The following is a 23,637-nucleotide window of genomic DNA, read 5'->3' as shown; positions in this document are numbered from 1 at the left end:
CAGTTTATGTTTAAGGATACCCTTCCGTAGGGTTTAAAAATAAAAATAAAAATGTCCCAAAATTAATGTCCAAAGTCCATAAAAAAAATACAAAAGAAAAGAAAGTCTAAAAAAAATTACAAAAATAAAAATGTCTCTCTTTTTTTTCTCTCTTTTTATCAAAAAATAAAAAAAAAATCTTCTTCTTTTGCTCCTTTTGCTTTGCCTTTTACTCCACGTCTTTAAATGTCCACCAAAAACTTTGGCAAAAATTTCTTTTGCTCCAACTTCAAGAATCTGAAAGAAAAAGACAAAAAAACAGAAACGTAAAGAAGAACAAATAAATAAAAAAAATAAATCAAAAAAATGCTAACTAAACACAGGTTCGCGTCGGCGGCGCCAAAATTTGATGGTTTATCAAAAGTAGTGATTGTAGTTGTAGTGGTAAACAGGTTCTTTTCAGACTTGTGAAGAAAACAATTTTTATAGATTTAAATTAAACAGGCAACTAAATAAAATAATTCAAAGTTTTGGAGAAAAATACCAAGACTAGGATTCCACCATTGACCAAATAAATATTAAACTCTAAATAATATTCATGCAATTCTATCTTTAAAAATAATTCTAATATTTGCCTCAAATATATTTTTGAAGTAATAATTGTAATCACAAAGTATAAAACATCAAAAGTTTTTAAAACCCAGCATGCTTCATCAAAATAATTCACAACTATTCAATAAAAACTAATACTTCAAATTCAATTCCATGCAAATAATCGAATAATAATATTGCAATGAATAATAAAATTAGAATTATACCAATCAATATGGATCAATGGCTTCCTCCGTCGTCTCGGCTAATGGGTTTAGCTCCTCATCCCAAAAACACACTCACAAGATAAATTCATGGCTAAAATAGGTGTTTTTATTGATGTATATAAGATGAAATAGGAATTAGCAACGCTGCAGAAGTGTTACAGCGTCACTGTTACAAAGGGAGGGACGTCCTCTGGGTATTTGGATGCAAAGTATTCCAACAAAATTTTTGAAGCACATAATTTTAACCCTAAATTAGGTAACTTTTAGTTGTGAGACTAAACCTAAATGCTTTAGGAAATTAGAATCAACACATTTTCTTAAGAATGACTACTACCCTCACTGTGGTCAATTTTGTAAGTCAAACCTGATTGACTTAGAGGATCCTCAATTATTTAGGTTATTATTATGTGCTTCTAAATTTTTATTTGAGTTTTTACAGACTCTAGGACCTAATAATTCGGATCTCACTTTTGAGGAGTTGCAACCTAAAGAAATATATTTAGACCCTTTTATTGAACCTGAACCTGAACCACAATTAGACGTAGTTGTCTTAATCAGGAAACTAGGTAAGGGCATGCTGATAGACGCATTTATGTGTCTAATTTGTCCTCAATGTTTCGTATTGTTGGTTCTCATTTTCGTCCTTATTATGGTGTTTTGTGTATTTTTAGGTATTTTTGGAAAATAAATATTGTTGGAAAAAATCGTCTCGAAAAATCACTCGGAACACCCCCCGGAGGACACTTGCTATACGGAGCCCAGATTTGGTTAAGGGGCACCTCAATTACTAAGGGGAACCCCAAAGTATCTGTTATTCGCACCCTACAGCTGGTTAGGGGGATACCATCTTCTTCGTTTGAAAATTAAATTTGGCAGGAAAAAGAAGCACTGAAACTGGATGAAGTTTCGATCGAAATTTGAAGCAGTTCTGGGTAGACTAAAGGGCTGAAACTTAATGGGTAGTTGTGATATGTCCTAACAAAGCTGGTATGGGCGTTTGTTTCGACCCAGTTTGGATGGAATTGCCGTGGTGAAGAAAACAGGGAGGACGTGGCCGGAAAACTCCATCAGGGGATTACAACAAATTGAAACGTGTACTGCTCGTGTTTGGATGAAGTTTGGACTCTGCAGAGGCGTGTAGAAGGAAAATAATGAAGGTTGGACAGCTACAGATGCTCGGATGAAGAAAAAAATATCCAGAGAATATTTTTTATTTACTGCCGAATAATAGAGAATTTGTGGTATTTAACTCGAGATTCGAGGGGGCTGTTGAGTATAAATAGGTTGTTGGGATATCATAGAAGGGGGACGGAGAGATTTGGAGAAGTTTAGAGCACCACAGAGTCAAAAAATCGAATTTGCAGAGAGACCACCTGCTGCTGCTGCCATTGAAGAACACTGAAGAACACGAAGAACAGACTTGCCACAACCGTCGTTTTTAAACAGTGTCAGCGACTCATACTGTGGGTTGCAGATCAGAGACGGACTTAAAAAACGCAACAGTACAGTAACGGCTCTTTGTAACGGCTTTTGCAACAGTTATAAGCATTGCAAACCCGATTTTTATTATAATTCTCCCTTATTCATCATTTGTAACCCTTTGAGCATAAATGAAATCAACTTTTGAGCGTGTTTCCAACATGATGAGCGGCTAATTCTCTCGTAACCAAGGCAATGGATGAAGCTATTCACACATGAACAATGGGTAACTATTTCATTTTCTCTAGTATTTAATTATAATTCACTCAATCACTGCTTTTGCAGAGTTCTTAAAAGTTTACATAATTTTCTTCATTAGTTGTGATTCAATTAGATAGGTTATTCTTTGGTTAGATAATCTATGCTTAAGGGATACAATTAATTTTTGAGAATACGTTTGATTATTTGTGGATTAAGAAATAAAGGATTAAAAGGATAATTAGAGTTATGTAATATTTGACATCATTCATGTGTAATAGTGGATTCTAGTGTCTTGGTTACCTCTCGCCCACTTTGTTAATATTTTTGTATATAATTTTATTAAATCTTTAAATTTAATCTTCACAAGTTCGAGAGTTTGAACCTCATTACTACAACAACAATCAAAAATCATAATCACATGCTAGTCTTGTTCATTTTCTTGGTTTACTGCAGTTTCCTTTGGTCAGCTCTATTTGGTTTTGAAGACCCACAGTTATTCCGGCTACTGTTATACGGTTCGAGTTGACTAATCCTTTCCTAAGTCTGGCTGAAGACTTTAAAATTAGCACTTCTTGGGAGGTAACCCATGCTCATGCAACATGGTAATATCTTTCCTTAACTCTTTTTCTTCAAGTGGTAACAATTTCTCCTTGTTCATGCTTTTAATTTTATCTTTAGAACATCGAGGACAATGTTAGATTTAAGTTTGGGGGTGGGGAAGAAATTTTTAGTTGCACTTTTGAAACTTCTAGCGTCACATGGTATCCGGTTAGCTAAGTTTACATACTGTTTCTCACCGAAAAGATAGAAATTGGAATGCTAGGGATAACAACCTTTTGAGACATTAGAGAAAAAGACATTGAGATCCTTGAAATTCAGGAGAGAACTTGTTTCTTTTAGAGGGTAACCGTGATGGACCTAACCATACATGATGGAAAGGCAAGTAGGTCAGGAAATGCCAGAAAGACAAAGCAACCTCACAATGTAGTCTTAGTTACTGGATTGCGACTCTCTCTCAGTAGAAACTTATCATCATCAACAAGCGGAGCGACATCAAAATCTATGAAGAAAGTTGAAGACGTTTTAGGTTTAGAAGCAACAATAGAAAAGAATAATTCAAAAATCAAAGTTGAAGTTATAAGAGCAAATGATATAAGTTGTTAGAATCCATGATACCAAGACATCACAAGTTGCGAAGATCCAAGTTTTGAAAGTCCTTCTCTCATGGCCATGTAAATTGTTGTCTTGTAATTTTTGTTTCCAACAAAAAAAAATGACAAAATTTTTTTTGTAAAAAAACGAAAAATGAAAAAAAATCATCGTTACGTTTTGTTCAATAAGGCCAAAGAGAAGTAGAAATTTATAAGTCAAGCAATAAATCGAAGAGAAGAGTTAATTGTCAAGGTTCTATGAGGTTCGATAGTTTATCATCAACAGTTGAAGACCGAAGAAGACGTTGTTTCTACTGAGCACTACGAGAGAGTCGAAAAAAAAGATACATTTGGTTGCTTTGTTAGTCCGCTTTCAATCTGGCACAAGATCTTTCTAGCACTGGTTTAACTCATCACACGTAATTAGTCCAGCCGTGTAGCAGATGTCCCTCTCATCTTTATCTCTCTCCTAATCTTATCCAGCTGTAAAGCAGCGGACGCATCTTACAATGTTTATCTAGCTGTGTAGCGGATATCTCTTTATCTAGCAGGGTTGCGGATGTGTCTCCCATTTTCTTCAGTCAGCTTTAGAGATGACACCTTTAATTTCTCTGGCATTCTAGTTACTTGGAGATAGGTTGAGAATATGTATGTCCTCATAGCTCTTTGGATACTTGTGACCAATTAGAAGTAATGATTTTGTGGGTACACCTCTGGTAAACCCTCCCGAGATTAAGTCGGTTTTATATTTTATTAGTTTTGCTCAAGGACTAGCAAATAATAAGTTTGGGGGTATTTGATAGACATATTTTTGTGTCTAAATTGTACTCAATGTCTCTATTGTTAGTGCTCGATTTTTGTACTAATTTTGATGCTTTGTGTGTTTGTAGGTGTTTTTGGAGAAATACACTTGTGTGGAAGAAGTTGCTCAAAAAGTGCTATTTGGACTCCCGGAGAAAAGTACTAAAGGCACCCTCAATTTGGATAAGGGGTACCTCAGTTGGGCACCTGCTATTCGCACCCCCAGTTTGGTTAGGGGGACACCATCTTCAACACTTTGGAGAATTTAAACGTGTTCTGCTCATGTATGATGACTCTAGCAACACTTTGGACCTTGAAAAAGATAAATGAGGAGATTTTGAAGCTGTAGAAACGCGTGAGAAGCTAAATCAGAGAAGAAAATATTCCCAAAATATTTTCTTTACTGCCCGAGTTCAATGAAGAATATTGAGAATCATGGCGTGATTAAATGAGTCTAAGGAGTATAAATAGGTGGATGGGATCATAGAGAAGGGGTGTCGAGAGTCTGGGGGGCTGAGGAGAGCCAGAGAAGAAGAAATTCGAGTTTTCCAAAACTCGGTTTCTGCTGCTGCTGATGATGAACACGAAGAACACGAAGAACGGACCTGCAGAGACAGTCGTTTTTTAACAGTGTCAACGACTCACAGCCGTGGGTCGTACATCAGAGGCAGACTTATTTTCCAGCGTTTGCGACACAGAGTCGTGAGTCTTAGAGCAACAGTAACAGTGACAATCCTATGTATCGTCTTTTTTTTTTGGTTTGTAACAAATATAATTGTTACAAAACCCGGTTTTGAATTATTTCTCCATTTTCATCATTTGTAAACACCCTTTGAGCAATAATAATGATTTTTTAGCGTGTTTCCAACATGATGAGCGGATAATTCTCCCACAACCAAGGCAATGAGGAAGCTATTTACGCATGAATAATTGGTAACTATTTTATTTTTTCTAATATTTAATTATAATTCACCCAATCACTGCTTTTGCAGAGTTTTAAATTGTTTGCGTAATTTTCCTAATCAGTTGTGATTCATATTAGATAGGTTATGCTTTGTTTATATAATCTATGCTTAAGGGATACAATTGATGTTTGAGAATTTGCTTGATTATTAGTGAGTTAAGATATAAAGGACTTAAAAGATAATTAGAGTTTTGGATTATTTACCATCATTAATTCATGTGTAATAGTGGAATCAGTGTCTTGGTTATTTTCTCATACCTCTCGCCCACTTTGTTAATATTTTTGTATATAATTTTATTAAATCTTTAAATTTAATCTTCACAAGTCCGAGAGTTTGAACCTCATTACTACAACATCATTCAAAAATATTATCAGTCCGCGAACTGCCGAAGTTCTCAAACCCGAGAATTTTTGCTGGAGTTGACAAACTAGTGCGTGAAGCTAAGTCCGCGAACCGGCGAAGTTCTCATCCCGAGAATTTCTGCTGGAGTTTGTAAACTCTGCCCGGTAACTTAAGTCCGCGAACCAAGTCTGCGAACTTAAGAAGGTTATATATCTGAAGATGATTTCTGAACTTAAACTTAAAAAGACTAAGGAATGCCGTTTGAAAACCGTGGCTATAAAAGTTCATGAACCGATTCAAGTGAATCAAATCATCTTTGCTTCAATTGTGTCTTGTGTAGTTACATAAGATTTCCTTGCAATTGAACAACTCTCTAACTAGTTCATTTGAGTCATGTGAACTAGTTATGGTGAAGAAGAACATGGTTGATATGAAATGCTCATATGGCTAACCTTTTGGTTAACTATTATTGAACCGACAAGTGCATACGTTTGGGTACGGTTAACAAACCTAGAAGCGTGCATTTCAATTGTGTGTAACAAGCTAAGTTTTCGATCTAATGGTTGAGAAATATTAGCTTGAATCTAAATCAGGTTTCCATCTAACGGTGGATATTGATTGCTTTGTTACCAAGGTAACTTAATGGCAAACCCTGATTTGAAAGACTATATAAGGGGACATCTAGTATCAATCTAAACTAATCCCCACACCTTACGTGTGATACTAGTTTGCGTGCTAGAGTCGGTTCTCCTTTAACCTTTGGTTTTCTTCTTCTAAAACCAGGTTAACGACTTAAAGACTCCATTGGGATTGTGAAGCCAGACTGATACTACTTTATCGTAGTTGTGTGATTTGATCTTGCATCTTATATCGGACGAGTACAATCATATTGATTGGCTTGAGATTGATATCTCCGATAGGCAAGATATAAAAAGTAATCACAAACATCTTCGTCTCATTGTTTGTGATTCCGCAACATCTTGTTTCGCTACCATACGATTAAGATTGTTGTGAGGTGATTGATAACTCTAGGCTGTTCTTCGGGAATATAAGACCGGATTATCAATTGGTTCCTGTTCACCTTGATTATTATCAAAAGACGGAACAAAACCTTTTAGGGTTTATCCGTGGGAGACAGATTAATCCTTCGATAGACTTGTCTGTGTGAGACATATTTGTTTATCATCAAGTCTTCGACTTTGGGTCGTAGCAACTCTTAGTTGTGGGTGAGATCAACTAAGGGAATCAAGTGCGCAGTATCCTGCTGGGATCAGAGGCGTAGGGAGTACAACTGTACCTTGGATCAGTGGGAGACTGATTGGGGTTCAACTATAGTCCAGTCCGAAGTTAGCTTGGAGTAGGCTAGTGTCTGTAGCGGCTTAATACAGTGTATGTTCAATCTGGACTAGGTCCCGGGGTTTTTCTGCATTTGCGGTTTCCTCGTTAACAAAAAATTTCTGGTGTCTGTGTCAATTTTCGCATTATATTGTTTTATCTTTATAATTGAAATAATACAGGTTGTGCGTTAGATCATCAATTAGAGTAATCCAACTTTTGGTTGTTGATTGTCATTGATTGATCCTCGGATATTGGTCTTTGGTACCATCCGAGTTATTCCTTGTATTTGATTAGAACTCGCAGTTCCTGCTTATATCAAGTCAAGAGAGAGATATAAACTCGTTGATATACTTTTAATTGATTTAGTCTTGTTGATTCTCTTAAAAGTATATTCGAGTTTGTCCATAGAGATTGCTAAGAGAAATATTGGGTGGTGTTGTTAGACCCCCGCTTTTTCAACCACAGTATAAGAAATTTGTACTGCTAAATATCACATAAGTATAAAAATCAAAACAGTATATGCATGCTGCACTCTCATTAGTATTTCTTTGTCAACTGCATCTGATGAAAACGTGAAGAATCACAAAAAAATATACAATAACTAGAGTACATGGTATACGTACTCTAAGATCATAAAAGAAACTCCCATTGCATGTGTCAAAAATCAAACAAATAACATTTTTGTGGCATATATATACACTATCAGATCTTACTAGATCATAAAAAAGTTGATACAATGTTGGATCTAAAGAGGAATCGCATAAATTTATAAAATCATCAAACTATATGGTATCTGCAATCTAGGATTATATAACAAACTTTCGTTGCATGTATCAAATATTAAACAAACAACATATGTATAAAAATCTACACTATCTGATCATAACAGGAAAATGAAAAAGTTAAATACAATGTTGGATCTAGAAAGGAATAATATGTGTATCTGTTACTGTTTTTGGAACTCTCTGGATCTCTTTTGATGGAGATTCTTCAAAATCTTGTTTTTCTGTTGCTTATTTTCTGTGAGATTCTTGCACCTTTTCTTCTTGTTTTGACCATTTTATTCAAATTTTACGAAGATTCAGTAAGTGGTGATGGAGATTCTTTTAGATTGAATTGATTGTTAGTAGATTGAAGTGATTTTTAGTATACTCAAGCGATTTTGATGAGTTTGCTTCTCTGATTTTAGTACTTGCGCAGATCTAATAGTGTTTTTGATTTTGATTTTTCTCCGAATAAATTTTGTGTTGATAAAGATTGATTTTGATTTTAGAATGATAAGAAGTGGTTTTAATTTGTGGCAATAAATAGTAGTTTTGATTTTTAGGGTTCAGTTTCCAAGTTTTGATGATGTAACTAGTGGAATAAAGGATGGAAGGAGAAGACCATGACGTTGGGCTTGCAATTATATTTTCCATTGGTTTAAACTATTTTGGACCTCCTGGTAAGTAGGGGTGAGCATGGGATGGTATAGACCGGTTTTTAACTCATCCACATCCAATCCAATTCACTTTGAATTTCAACTTTGACACCCGCATTCAATTCAAAATCCAACGGATTTGCATCCAATGGATGCACGGATGAACGGATTGGGTATGGATAATCCAATGGATTTGTTTTAGTTAATATTTATAATGAAGAAATAAATCCAACATATACGACTTCTTACGGAACCTAGACATTCTATATATATATAAAAATTATAGAAGCGACATGGACAACACTTCAAATAAACACCTTAAGAATTCCTAAACTATGTATATATTTTCTAACAACTATATAGATGCCTTTAATCTAATAGGTATGGATGTCCAACGGATTTTCAATTTTACATCGGGACCCTATCCATAATCCGTTGGATTTCAAAAATCCTATATGTATCCAATCCATGAGCGAACAGTCCGGACATCCATCCGCAAAAATGCAGTTGGTCCCGGTCAAATCCGCGAATTACGGGCCAAATGCTCATCGGTAAGTGAAAAATGGCTCGGGATACGATGTGGTCGGGCCACATCGTTTAAGTATGTGGCCCCTATTTGTTTATTTACACGTATGTTAAATTAGTTTTAAACAAAAAAGAACTCCTACTTTTTTTCTAAAAAGACATGAAAAGTTAGTTCACTAAAAAGTAGCCCCCTCTAAATTCTCCGAAACAACAAGAAAACTAACACTTTTCAAGACGTGTTAAACAAATAATATGGACCATATACTCAAACAATGTGGCCCGACCACATAGTAGCCGTTCCCGTGAAAAATATGGATGAACCCTACTAAAACTAAGAACCCTGATTTTGGGCATAGCAAAATCTTATTAGGCATACCTAATAAAGACAAAAAGGGATGTGAAATAACAAAATCAGAAGCCCCCTTAACCAATTTTTTTTAATCGCAAATCTGCCCTTTTAGGATTAGTGTTAATACAAATGATTAGTTAAAATAATTCTGATTAGTGATTAGTGATTAGTTTTAAGATTATTAAGTTATAATTTTGTGTAGATGAAAATTTTTGAGTAAGAAAAAAAAAAGTTAGATTTTTTTGGAGAAGGAGAAGGGGAAAATGAGAAAAAAAACTTGTATTTGATTCAATGGATGAGGAAGGTACACTTCTATCTTATGTTTAATCTCACTTTTGTAGCTTAAAATCATAAAAAGTTTATTGTTTTTTCACTAAGGTTCGGCGAGTCTGGAATATGTTCGGCTTAATATATCAGCCGAACCCACTTGGATATTGACAACTAATGAACAGTTCGGCAAGCTGAAAGTGTTATTATTATGAGCCGAACCAACTAGTTCGGCTTGTTTAAAAATGTCATAATGAGACGAACCTGATCCTGTGTGATATGGAAGAAAAATTATGTTAGGTTCGGCTTATATTGAGAAAATCGTAAGCGCCGAACCTTTTGGTAGTACATGGTTTAGCTATTTACGTAAGTATTATATAAGCCGAACCTGATCCTTTATATTCCTGATAATTATCGGGGTAAGAATTTTGTATTGGTTCGGCACATAATATGAATATCGCAATAGCCGAACCTCGTAAATGTGCTAGGTTCGGCACATATTATGATTATCGAATACGCCGAACCCCTATGCATCTCTATTTGTGACTAGGTTCGGCTTGAAATTTCATGATATTTCATGCCGGACTGTTCATATACACTTACAGGAAGCTTTTGTGAAGAAAAATTCGGCTAACAACGCAACTCAATTTTGAGCCGAACCCAACACCGTAACCGTCATTTAATCGATGAAAAACAACAAATAGGAGATTGGGTTTGTAAAACTTACTTTCTTATCCTCATTACCGGAGTTGGAGATGCAGTTGGTTCAATTTATGGTTCAATTTCAGTTTCTACACCTTCATCTTCAATTGGTTCTTCTTATTCAATTGATGGATTAGAAGACGATTTGGTTTACCTAGTCCCAGCTTTACTTGGTACGAGTCATTATGTAGTTGAGTTTAATCGACGATCAAATCTTTACGAATCGACAATTAATCACGGTGATGAAAAAAAAAATCCCGAGAGGGGAAGAGTTCGGATAGAGGAGGAAGAAGAAGAGATGTTAAGGGAAACTGATTTTGATTTTTTAGAAAACTGATTTTAGATTTTTGTATTAAGGGCATATAGGTAATTGAACTACCCATAGGTTACCCCTTATAAGGTCACCCAAGATGGGACTATTGCTTTGTATGCCTAGAAAGATTTTGGTATGCCCAAAATCAAGGTTCAAAACTAGGCCTATCAATGGATACCGATTATCCGAAATCCGATATCGATAATCTGTTAGCCGTTACTGCTGCCATCCGACATAGCGGTAAACAGATAGTCGATACGTTAAGCTAACGGATAATCCCTTCTTAACGTAACGGTAGTGGAACCGTGTATTTTCGTTAGGTTTAGTTCCATTATCCGGAAACGTGCGTACTGCACGTGTAAATTCTTATACCTAGGGTGTATTCGTCGAATGAATCTCATTCTTCACTTCATTTTTATCGACACAACAGAGAGAAAAGGAGAGAAAACTACGGCTGAATCGATCATCGTCTTCTCTGACTTAGAAATCATCGTCTTCTCTATAGAAATCATGTGTGATTACTGATTAGAAACTAGGGTTTTCTTCTTCAATTTCCTTTGAGTTTAATTTCAATCTTCAAAATTCAATTTTCAATTTAGGGTTTCTGAAATTAGGGTTCACAATTTCATATTTGTGAAATTAATCATGTCCCAAAGCGAAAGAGGAGCATCAAACCATGTTGGTTCTTCACAAAATCTCTCATTTTCAGTTGCATCGCATTTACCTGCTGCTGCATCAAACCAAGTTCAAGGTTCTGGAATTAATGCAACAGATGGTAACGGAAAAATATCCGTTATTCGGTAAGTCCAACATAACGGTAACGTCTTTAAATTTCCTATTTCCGATGAAAATTAATGGATAACGGATATCCGCGAATTTTTAATGGCAACGGCAGCGGCAGAGCCTATATACGTTACGTTATCCCTATTCAAAACTAACTATATGGACCGTGGAGTCTGGACCAAACAAGAAATCTCCGGCTTCAATGTTAGGCCTGGCCCGAGAATAAGAAGAGGTAAGGTTATCTGGTTGTTGATACACAGGGTATCCATAGTTGCGTTCAACACCGTAGTCTGTAGCTGCAAGTAGAAGAAAATGGTGGTTCAAGAAGGCAGAAGCAGATAAGGATGCTATTCTCTGCTTCTCTCTACACACAAATTTTTACTTCTCCTCTACACAAATGCCATGACTGTTAAACCCCAAACGCCAACTATTTTGACCCAATTGAATCCCTTCATCTTCTTCTCTCTAAAATTTCTGTATTGTGTATAGTCTCACTGCATGAGTAGGCAAGAAGAAGACAAGATATCCTTCAAACCAAAGTGGTATCTAAAGCATCCATGGGTTTGGTTACTATTTCTCACCCATCTTCTATCTCTTCTCATCTTATCTCCCCTTCGTTTCTCAGAACATCAAGTTTTCTTTCTTCTTCTTCTCGATTCTCCCGCCGTACCAGTATCTCTTCTCTTCAATGGTTAAATCAATCTTCTTCTTCGTTTACATATACTACTACCAGGTATTCAATTTTATGTTTCTCTATTGATTTTATCGATAAAACCCGTATTAGATTAGCAGTTTATTTTTGGTGTTGGTGAATAAATGAAGTTCATTTAGATTGATAAACACTTACTGAACTCATTATCCGTTTATAGCGTTTCAAAGGGATGATACATTAGATTCATATATATTCGTTCATTGTAAACAAAAAAACAATGGGGTGTTTTTTCCTCTTTAAATTTGATATATCCGTGTTTTATTCATTAAGACGCCATTACTTTTAGGATATTGGTAATGGGTAGAACGTCCTCGTGCTATAGTTGTTTGTGAACAACATCGACATCATGTAGTTTACATACTTAATGTGTTCACCTTTGAGCCTTGGCGCTTTATTAGATTGGAGAACATAGACAATGGACATCAATCAAATGAGGGTGGTCATCATAGATGTTTCTCTACTGGAACGTTTGCTTGGCAATTGATACGTCTATATTTTTAAGTTTGTGATGTCTAAACAGTAAAGAGGGTGAATTTTTGAAGAGTGCCAAACAGAATTTGTAACTGAAGTGGGACATGTTGACTAATTGTGGTTAACCATCTTAAGCAACGTAAATCTTGTGTGTGTTTGTGTGGTGGTTTGTGATGCTGGTGGTGGTGGAGTAACCACCACTATCACTATTGAGATGCAACTGGGCCACGTAATTGATCAGGCAACGATAAAACTTACTAACTAGTTTGAGACCCTTCGTAGTGTGTTTGAATAAAATTTTGTTTTCGATGTAAAAAAAATTGTGCATATAATTTTATAAGATCATGCCGTTCCTTCCTGGTTTATCTTCAAAGTTCGAGAACGGGTGTGCTATGTAAATAAATTTGGACAACATTGTGTTACTTTTTAGCGAAGATTTTAGGTGTTACTTCCAGTGCATTTTATCGGTTTATTGTTGTACTCAGGGTAAAGAATTTCTCAACAAGGTGTTCGACCGCGAATGCTGATGTAGAGATCACTCATGTTGCGGCAGAAGATGAGGCTCAAGATGATTCGTCGTCATCAATCCAATCTGGGTTGTCGATACCAATTGTTAGCTTTTGTCCGGAGATTCTGGAGACAGAGTCCTTGAGTTTACTAACTGAAGATAGTTGCGTAGATGATATTATTACCACTTTGCCTGTATGAATACTATCAACCGTGTCTTACTACTTCATATTTTACATTATTATGGAAATTCTTAAAGAGTTTACTTTTTTCTCTACAAATTAGTGATCGTCTTGTCATTATTTGAGTGATGCGCTTCAGGTTCTTTCAGAAGAGGAGCAGAGAACCTTAGCAGCCACTCCAGCCCATCCTGCAGGACTATACGGTTAGATCTTTTTCTTGTCAAATGATCTACTAAATCAATGTAACCTTGAAAAACGAGGACTAGTGAAATTGGTTGATAACTTCATACTTCATTACCCTGCACCGTTGATTTAGCAACATGAAAGGGCTTGAAATCAGAGCTGATGGACTTCCACTTATTGAGTTATGGCGTGTACTAGATTACTAGTTTATAGGGTATACCTGCTGACACGATAAACATTACTTTCAGCTTTATATGCTAGTTGCTTAGCTGGTAACTTGGTGGAGCAACTGTGGAACTTTGCTTGGCCTGCTGCTGTAGCAATGATTCATCCAAGTTTTCTACCGGTGGCTGTTGTTGGTTTCTTTACAAAGGTATATAATTTAAAATACGGATAATAGATGCTGATTGCGGCAAGGATAATACATGGATTCAGAAGATTCTAACGAATTTCATGGCAAACAGCTTGCAATTTTTTTCGCAGGCCCTTTAGTTGGCAAACTTATGGATCACTTTCCTAGGGTACCAGCGTATAACTGTTTGACCACTGTCCAGGTAACTCTTCCACTTTAGATTTCTTCACCATCAAGGATATAATATTTGTTCATACTATTGTTCTTCAAACATCAGAGGTGCGCTAATTCTTTGATTGCTGTCAGGCAGCTGCTCAGTTGTTATCTGTTGCAATGATAATTCGTGCTCATACAGTTACCTCTATCCCTGCTGCATCCGTATTGCTTAAGCCTTGGTTCTGTGTGCTAGTACTAGCTGGTGCTGTGGAGAGGCTTACAGGATTGGCACTGGGGGTCGCCATGGAACGCGATTGGGTTGTGCGGGTAATTTCACGGCTTTATATGTACATCCCGTCCCTTTAATTTGTATGGATGGATCTTCTAATAGGGCTATCACTCATTTCTACAGTTAGCAGGCACGAACAGGCCAATCGCACTGGCTCAAGCAAATGCTATTATCAGTCGAATTGATCTTCTCTGTGAGGTACACATTAATAACAGACTGGACATAACATTATTGATGGAATGCATTATCTGATTGTGTGGTTTGTTTGATAACAAATAGTTATAGCAAGTGTTGTGTGATTTCATGGATTTCATGTTCACAGATAGCTGGAGCATCCCTTTTTGGTATTTTGTTATCCAAGTATGAACCAGTGACATGCTTGAAACTTGCTGCTGGCTCGATGATATGCAGCGTGCCTGTGGTGGTAATTACTTTACCATATTAACTGGTTTATGGTTCTCTGCGTCTATTCTTCTAGCAAGCTTGATCGTTTCGTGTATCATGTGCTATCTTGAAGGTATCTCTAACGTGGCTAAGCAATAAGCTGTCAGCTGGTGTTCTTGATCGCTCAAAATCCCCCCAGGCTTGGAATATAAGTTTGCCAGAAGTTCCTTCGCCTGTTCATGGAAATTTAGGTGAATTGTCTTTGGTTCCCGGTGCACCTTCCTACCTTTTTTTTTCCGAATCTTGTGAGTAAATATATTTTATTGGAATAAATAGTTGAAATTGGTGTGGATGCCATCAAGCATGGGTGGATGGAATACAAGCAGCAACCAGTTCTTCCTGCAAGCCTAGCTTATGTACTCCTCTACTTCAATATAGTTCTTACTCCTGGTGGCTTAATGACAGCATTTTTGACGCAGCGTGGTATTTTTCTAAACTCTACTTCTTTTTTTAATCTTTGTGACGAGAATTCAGCTTGGCTTACGATTTAACAAAATTCAAGCATTACTAACTTCAGTGCTGACTAAGGCATGAATGCAAAATCCCGTCATTATGTGTTATACGTATACATGCTAATGGGGCTCTGATTCTCCTGTTGAGGAGTCTCATGCAAGATTCTAGAATTCAGTTGTTGACCCAGTTACAAACTTGACGTTCCAATGGTTGCTCATGTATGTCGCTGGGCAACCAGTTTCAGGCTCTAAGTGCAAATTGTTGTGTGGATTGTTTAACAGGTCTAAACCCCTCTATCATTGGCGGGTTTAGTGGATTATGTGCTTTTATGGGCGTTGCTGCAACATTCATTTCTGCAAGTCTCGTGAAGCGGCTTGGCATTCTAAAGGTTTTTTTGTTTCTTTGTTTTTTTTTTTTTTTTTTGAGGCAAGTTAGTTGTTTTCAAAGCTGACTTGGAAACTTAAAAGTCTGACAAATTTAGCCTCATGGTTCCAGGCTGGGGCAGCTGGACTTATCTTTCAGGCATTCCTTCTTACAGTAGCTGTTGCTGTGTATTGGAGCTGTTCTCTTTCTCAGAAAACACCCTTAATTTTCTTCCTTTTCTTGATTGTAAGTTTAGTTTATCGACTTTTAGTTTACCAATTAGTATTTAATCTTTCTTTTGAAGAGAAAACCGTTTGCCAGACGTGATTTAAGTTTCTGGAAAGCTGAACACTCTAAAATGTGGATTGAGGAAGTTAATCGCCTTAGAATTCAATGTCTTAACACTTGAGGTTGTTGTATTTCTTGTTCATGTAGGTATTATCAAGGTTAGGCCACATGTCATATCATGTTCTTGGGGCCCAGATTCTTCAGACTGGCATACCAGCTTCAAAAGCAAACATTATTGGAACTACAGAGCTCTCGGTGGCAAGTCTAGCAGAGTTTGTGATGTTGGGAGTTGCAATAATTGCGAATGATGTTTCTCATTTTGGTTTTATAGCAATGCTTTCCCTCTCTGCTGTTATTGGGGCAGCGTGGCTTTTCTGCCGATGGTTAGTCAATCCAACTGATGAACAAAAAAAGCTGTTCTCCTTCGATCCTCAGTTTTAATTCACCAAGTACGCACTCTTCCCTTCTCTTACCTTGCTGAGTTTGTTGCTACAGTCAAATATGGTGACAGGCATTTGTAACTAAGAGGGGCTAGATAGTGAACGCACAGTTTGACATACACTTGCCTATCAATGTAGTCACTGGCACACCTCTTTCTTCGGTGATTCAAAGCCACCAATCTAATCTACAGAACTAAACCGTGTCTATTTATGCAAGGTCGACGTTGTGTTAGTTCCAAATTTAGGAAGGGAATGCGGAACTATAGATTTACCCCAAATCCTCGATCATTCTTATAAGTTTAACCAGTTAGACAGTTACCAGATGAATCGCTGGTGCCCAAAAATCCCCATTGTTAATAGCCCGCATAAGAAAATGTCTTACACATCCTACAATATGTTATAAGATAATGCCTTCACATCCTACAATATGTTGATAGTCACTATAAATATCATGTACCTGGTAGCTATAAGTTTCAGATCCGTTACTATTTGGTTTACCCAGTCTCAGGTTTTGGTGTATGTCACTTAGTCCACTGGGTAATTGAGGTATATTTACAGCGTCAGAGCCTCTGGTTCTTGTCCTAGCTCTAAGATTTTGATATCATTTTATTATCAAGCCTACCTGCCATGTGATATTAGTCTTTTTTACATCGTAAACAGATTTTCTTCTTGTATATCACTTGATAATGATGGTTATGTACTGCAGAGCTGTTGGCTAACAATGTCCAGACAATACTCGTGTATTTATCGGCTTGATACTAACCTGTGAGGTGTACCCTCCACCCCACCGTTTCACCACTTTGTTGCGGGTTTAAGAGAAGTGAAGTGGTTTGTTTTTACCATGAAGTTAAACATTTGACAAACCATTTACCCTAAGATGCACGTTGAGATGACAAGATCGAAACCAAAACCACATACGGACATGTGACTGCAAACTGAAACTAAGATCAGTAGAGATAATCACATCAAGGTGGAGCCTATTGTATTATACCCATTGAATTCATTCAGGATTCTTTTTCTACATGTTTATATATAACAGTCTTGGTTTTGAACCTCCACCCTACTTTGTGGGGTATATAACTGACAATTGAAATTTGTAAATTATTGCTTATAATGTTATAATTGTTCATCAGTATCTGTGTTGAATAAAATTCCCATCATGATCTTCAACTACTGGCTACACTGTACAGTGCGCGTTCCTTGTCTGACCAACAGATCAACTGTTCTTGTTTTTTCATTTGAGGTTTATTACCAGTATACTGGTATTGTAGGTAGGAAGGCATGGGCCGGATTCAGGTCTGATCAACAAGATTCGAAGACAGAACAATGGTCTGATTGAAAGTGTTATATCTTGTAAATATCATCTCCAACCCATCAATGGTCTATAATGTGGCGAACTGTTTAGAGGACAGAACAAGAGGTTCACCCGACCAGAGGGGATACAGAGCATTGAAGTTCTAGTTTTAGTTCTGAGTTGTCATGTTTACCATTGCAAGCTGGTTGTAAGTTTATGTAAATAGATTGACAAGTCCATTTCACCATTAAATGAGTAGTTTGAAAACAGACAAAATCAAGACCAAGACATTTTAGAAAACAGTATTTAGATTAGGTTAAGTTAGCTTACACTTGCTTACATTTTGCTTTTGTCATTAAATACACTGTTTTTAGGGGCAGGATTGAATGTTAATAAATGACAAAGTGTTTGTCATGTCAATGAGATTATCTCTTCTTTGTCTGTCTTCTCCCATCATTATTCACATCTAGATTTCCATCCTTTCCATTCAAATATTGCGAGCAAAATTTCATATGCCTAAGGTAAAAGATCTTTTCTCTTTTCTAATTTTTATATTTATCTTTGAAAGTTTTATTATCATAATTGTTTGGAGGATTTGAATGGGGACACATCGCCTTATTGTCAAACGTCCATCATGTCAAAAACAAATACAAAATCCACATCTTTTCAACTTCAAATCAATGTTTTCCTCTTTCCTCATCTCCAATGAAGCCTTTTAAGGTTATACATGAAAAAGAAACGGAAATCCAAGGTGAAATTTTATAACGGGATTACTATGCGGGGCAAGAGCGTTCAATGTATTAACAAATTTGTTCGTTAGGCTAACCCCTATGGGCTAGATTGGATTGCTAGATTGGCCAAAAAGTGTTGCAAATCAAGAAAAAAATGTGGGAAAAAGGTTAACACTCTATCTGGCTACTTCTCTCTCATAGCATTTGCTCGCAGTTTAACTATCAGCGAGATTGAAACGCTGAATAGTGCGGCGCTCAAAAAGTGACGGAAACGCTGGATGATTCGGCGTTACGCGAATATTCCAGAGAATCAACGCCGAACTGTTAGGTGCTAGTTTGGACGTTGTTCCATTCGGCGTTCTTCTTTGACGCCGCACCATCCAGCGCTTGACTCTTTTTTTAACCAATGGCTATTTTTTCCCAGAATTCTAAAACTTTAAACCTAAAACTTTTCGCACAAAAAATCAAAAATCATAACTCATAACGAATGAGGTCAATTCGACATCATACGTAGAAGTTATGGCTAAAACAAGATAAAAAAAACTTGAGTCTGCAGAGAGAAGTTCGGATGATAGCTCATCAGCACGAGCCAGCCAAACCTTGAGCCTACAAATCAAGATTTTCGAAGTGTTTACAGAGAGATATTTGGCTTAAAAGTGATCTAATCGATTCGGCCGAACCTGACAACCACCTGGGGTAAATTTTACTTCTTAAGTTCGCCCGAGAAAGGTTGGCAAGGCATTAGACGAACCTAATAATGTTCTGGGACATATTTGGACGCGAAATTGACTTCTATCTCAAGGAATTACGGTCCCGAGAGGATTATAAAGCATAAATTTGAGAACTTTATATAAGAAGACATCCAAAGCTCTTAGAAGAGATCTTTCAATCTTTATCATCTCTCTACACCACATTCTATCATTTATATTATCTTCCACATCATAAATAAGACATCCAAAGCCTAAAACGGCACACATCAATTTTGAGAAGAAAATCCAAGTTAGAGTTGCGACTTATAAACCGAATAACGAACTAGTTGAACCATTTTAAATTACAAGTTCGGCTTATAAACAAACTATCGAATCAGCCAAACCTGTCATATTAATATAACCTGGAGAAAAAGGTGTTAGGTTCGACTGATAATTGATATGAACTTATAAGCCGACTATTCATAAGCACTTTCAGGGTGAAAAACAATGAACAATTCAATTATCAGCCGAACATCAATCTCTGATCATTAAAACCCAACTTTTTCTCGAATTAAACTAATTCTATCAATCATAAACAATAAAATAAGAGATGGGTTTGTAATAAAAACTTTTTAATCCTCATTTCAGGAGTTGGTTCTTCAGTCGGTTGAATTTCTGGTTCAATTTCAGTTTCTGCACCTTCATCTTCTATTTTTTCTTCAATCGATGGATTAGAATAGGATTCAAAACGCCTACTTCCTACTATTTGCATTGTACGAGTCATTGTATAGTTGAGTTTAGTCGACGATCAAATTTTTACCAATCAACGACTAATTGTGGAGATTAAAAGAAAAAAAGTCGGACGATTCACGAGTGTTGGTCAGAAGGAAGAAGAAGAGATGTTTAGGATGCAAAACTGATTTTGATTTTAAATTTTAAATTTTTTATATTAAGGTAGGGATAAATTAGTAATTTACATTGTTTAAGGGTATACAGGTAATTGCAATACCATTAGACACCCTTTATAAAGTCACCTTAGATGGCAAAACAATTATGTATGCCTAGAAATTTTCATATATGCCCTAAAACAGGGTTCATGTAGAGTGTACCAATATGAAAGCCCAGGCTAAGTGCAAAGGGAGTAAAATATGGTTGCAAGAAGACAACACACCTAATTTTAAATTCGTATAACTTTGATAAAATAGATAGTCTTACAACTACTAAATACTACTATAGAAAAATTAATAAGTCATTAAAATATCGAGACATCCCGAATTTGAATTTAACATATGAAATAAAATAAAAAATTTGAAAAGACGAACTAGTAAATGAAAGTAGCATGGTGGTGTCAGTATCTCATAAAGAAGTAATTTTATCAACAACAAAACTAAATAATTTTTACCTACAATATGAGAAAAACATTCTGCAAATTTATGAAAGGACTACGTAAAATTAAAGACGAAGTTTAATGTTGTATAAATGTGAGCCTCAACTAAGGGTGTCAAAAAGATCATGTCGGCACACGTCTGGCCTGGCCTGGCCCGTTATTAAGCAGGTCAGGCTCGGCCCAGGCTCAAAGCAGGCAGAGGCTGGGCTGAACTTTTTGGCATGTTAGCCTGCCATGGCCTGACCTGCTTTAGCCCGGGCATGTACAAGCTTTCTATGGTATGTTAGTTCTTAATCAATCAAAAAAGTGGATGGTGTTGTGGCTTGAACCTACGTACGCTATCAAACAACAACTTATAGAGGGGTCTCGTACGCCGATGGATAAGCATATCTATGTTTTTTATATTAGTAAATATATGTTATGTACTAGTTAATATTAGTTGTCATCAAAAAAATATTTCAGTACATAAGTTGGATTGCAATTGAAATTTTAACAAAACCGAAAATAAACATTTATTGAACATCTTCAAGTATTTTCAGATTTGGAAATTATCCAATTTCCAAACTACCTTGGTCATTATAAATAATGAATCTTGTAATTATTACAAACTTATCCCCTGGACACACTGATCTAAGCGTTTGTGTGGGAATCCCACTGGAGTATTCTTGTAATACTCGTTCGAAGGAGAGTATCCTAATTAGGTTGAATCTCTTAGGCACACTTCATTTAAAGACTTTTGTAGGATAAAAGAAGCTTTGATAGTATTGTTGGTGGGAAACTAAGAATTTTATTGTTAATTGAGTTTTCTATTATTGATTTGATTGACTAATGGTAAAGTTGAACCTTGATAGATCTAGTTTGTTTATTGTGTGATCTTTCTCTTCTGATATGAGGCCAGTCGAACTAGTTCAAGGATCAACGATTTCAGATCTTATTTATTGCATCTAGATCTAAAGATAATACTTTTGATCATCCATTGTTAATAGACTCCGGTTTTGAGTGTGATCGATCATTAGTGGAATCAAGTTATTTGTGCAGGTAATTTGAATACTGAAGATTGAAGACTTAAAGATTTTCCTTTCGGTATTATGATATTTGTGAAAACTTCATGCATACTTGGTTGACTGTGGAATGACGAGGGTACCAAGTACACCACAATATTTTTGATATCAACCTATAAGTCTGATACCTTATGTGATCGCTATGGACAAAGTCAAGATAACACAACAACAAGGAAATCAATTGATAATAGTTGCGGTACAAAACTGATATACTATAGGATCAATATCAAGTACTTTGGATTAATGTACAATGTTTTTACTTTTAATAATAACTAAACCAATAATTATAATTGCGGAATGTAAAAGTAAAGACACAACAAGATTTTGTTAACGAGAAAATCGTAAATGCAAAAAAAATCCCGGGACCTAGTCCAGTTTTGAATACTCTCTGAATTAAGACGCTATACACAGACACTACCAACTTCGTATAGTTGAGACCAAGTAAACTACCCCTAATTACCTAGTTTCCTTAGTATTCCTGCGCCTACAACCAATCTGACCAACGCACGTGAAACCTAAGATAAATTCCATTATCTTAAGTTGCTTCAGTCTCTTTGAAGACTTTAAGCACTCAACCATTTGGATCGTCTTCCATTGGTAACCACTCTTCTATCTATAGAAGTCAATCAGAGATATATGACGTTGAGTTTAACAAAGGATTTTCTGTTTAAAATAGATTAAACTGCTTGTCGGGTTTTAGATCTTCCAAGATCTGGATTAAACAAGTTAACCAGATAAAATAAAACAGAACTACCAGATTCAGATACTGAAGAGTACCACCAAATGATAGCTTGTTAATCTAAATATGACTAGCAATAATCAGTCTATCAAAAGATAAACCAAATCTAGTCGGATCTCGGACGATCAAGTTTGTGCATGAAGCAAATCCCGAAGATACAAATCCAATAAGAAAAATATTCATGTCTTCAATCTTCAACAGTCTTTTGTACCTGCACAATAACAAACTTGATTCCTGACTTATGATCGATCACGCACTAAACAATGTCTGTTAACAACGGATGATCACAGGTCAGTGTTATACTCTTGATCCAGTTTGAGTGGCCTTATATCATAAGAGAATTCTCTCAAGAATAATCAAACTAGGTGCAAATCAAGAGATAACTATCGTTAGCAATCAAATCAATAATTGAAAACTAAAATAATAATATGATTCTAGTTTTTCACCAAGATACTAGTAGACGCTTCTTGATTTCAAATTTTTTTTTTAAACTAGCGGACGTAAGAGATTTCACCTAATTAGGTTACTCTCCTTTCCAAGATAATATTACGAGAATACTATTAGTCGGCTACACTTGAAACAACAAAGATGAAGTTTTCCTGGTTCAGGATAAGTTTGTAAGAAGAACAAACTTCACTATTTATAGATCAATGTGGTTTAGACACCAAGGAATATTCCATAACCGAAGATATTCATAGGATATGCAATAAAGCACCTATATTCGGTTTTATGAATTCCAACCAATATCCAACTGTATAATTGAAATCTCAATGGGCAACTCAATATTAGCTGGCAATTAACTAATATATACTTCCAGAGATATGTTTTGATTGCTGGTAAAACAAAACATATTAATTTCGAAAATCTCAAAAAGATTCTCTACTAATTTCGTTTTGGGATCTCACCTTGAGTATCAAGTAATATCTTTGAACAATTAAGAAATAATATTTTAGTATATGTTCAAATTACTCAGTATGCCGACATCTTGAACTTTCCTATTTTGCAAACCCAATTTTCACATCACACAAACCCTAAAGTGTACATGACTTATAAAAATTGGTTTTGCCTATTGGAACTGGTTCTACCATGATACCTAAAGCAAGTTAAGATCGGTTCTACCTTGACTCCCAATATAGCTAGGGATCGGTTCTACCTTGACTCCCAACATAAGCTATGACCGGTTCATCCTTGATTCCCTATATATGTTAGGATCGGTCCATAGTTAAGATCTTTAATGAAAACCAAGACCATAATTCTTTTGATTTTATTTCGACTATAAAACAAGTTCATACGTCTACTTCCTTAAAATTACGTAATTAAACACAGTTTTTTAGGTATGAAAACAAACCTATGTTCACTACATAATCTAGTAACAAGTTACAAAGATTTTATGTAGATGTCGCAATTACGAAGTTCAAAAGATAATCCTTATACTTCGTAAATCAATATACCAGTATAAAGCG

At 36.0% G+C, this 23,637-nt stretch overlaps 1 protein-coding gene across 1 annotated transcript; it reads left to right on the top strand.

Annotated features, from left to right (window-relative positions):
* Positions 1–11,687: 11,687 nt before the first annotated feature.
* On the top strand, positions 11,688–17,405 carry LOC113333135 (solute carrier family 40 member 3, chloroplastic-like). Its single transcript, XM_026579641.1, has 14 exons — positions 11,688–12,166; positions 13,102–13,318; positions 13,445–13,508; positions 13,737–13,861; positions 13,953–14,042; positions 14,147–14,323; positions 14,409–14,483; positions 14,608–14,709; positions 14,803–14,920; positions 15,006–15,152; positions 15,464–15,570; positions 15,678–15,791; positions 15,981–16,282; positions 16,980–17,405. Exons 1-13 carry the CDS (start codon positions 11,991–11,993, stop codon positions 16,272–16,274), a joined length of 1,806 nt encoding a protein of 601 aa, XP_026435426.1. The 5' UTR covers positions 11,688–11,990; the 3' UTR covers positions 16,275–16,282; positions 16,980–17,405.
* The last annotated feature ends 6,232 nt before the right edge of the window (positions 17,406–23,637 follow it).

This window comes from Papaver somniferum, unplaced genomic scaffold (genome assembly GCF_003573695.1).
Source record: "Papaver somniferum cultivar HN1 unplaced genomic scaffold, ASM357369v1 unplaced-scaffold_132, whole genome shotgun sequence".
Lineage (NCBI taxonomy): Eukaryota > Viridiplantae > Streptophyta > Magnoliopsida > Ranunculales > Papaveraceae > Papaver > Papaver somniferum.
This window is presented reverse-complemented; position numbering and strand designations above follow the sequence as displayed.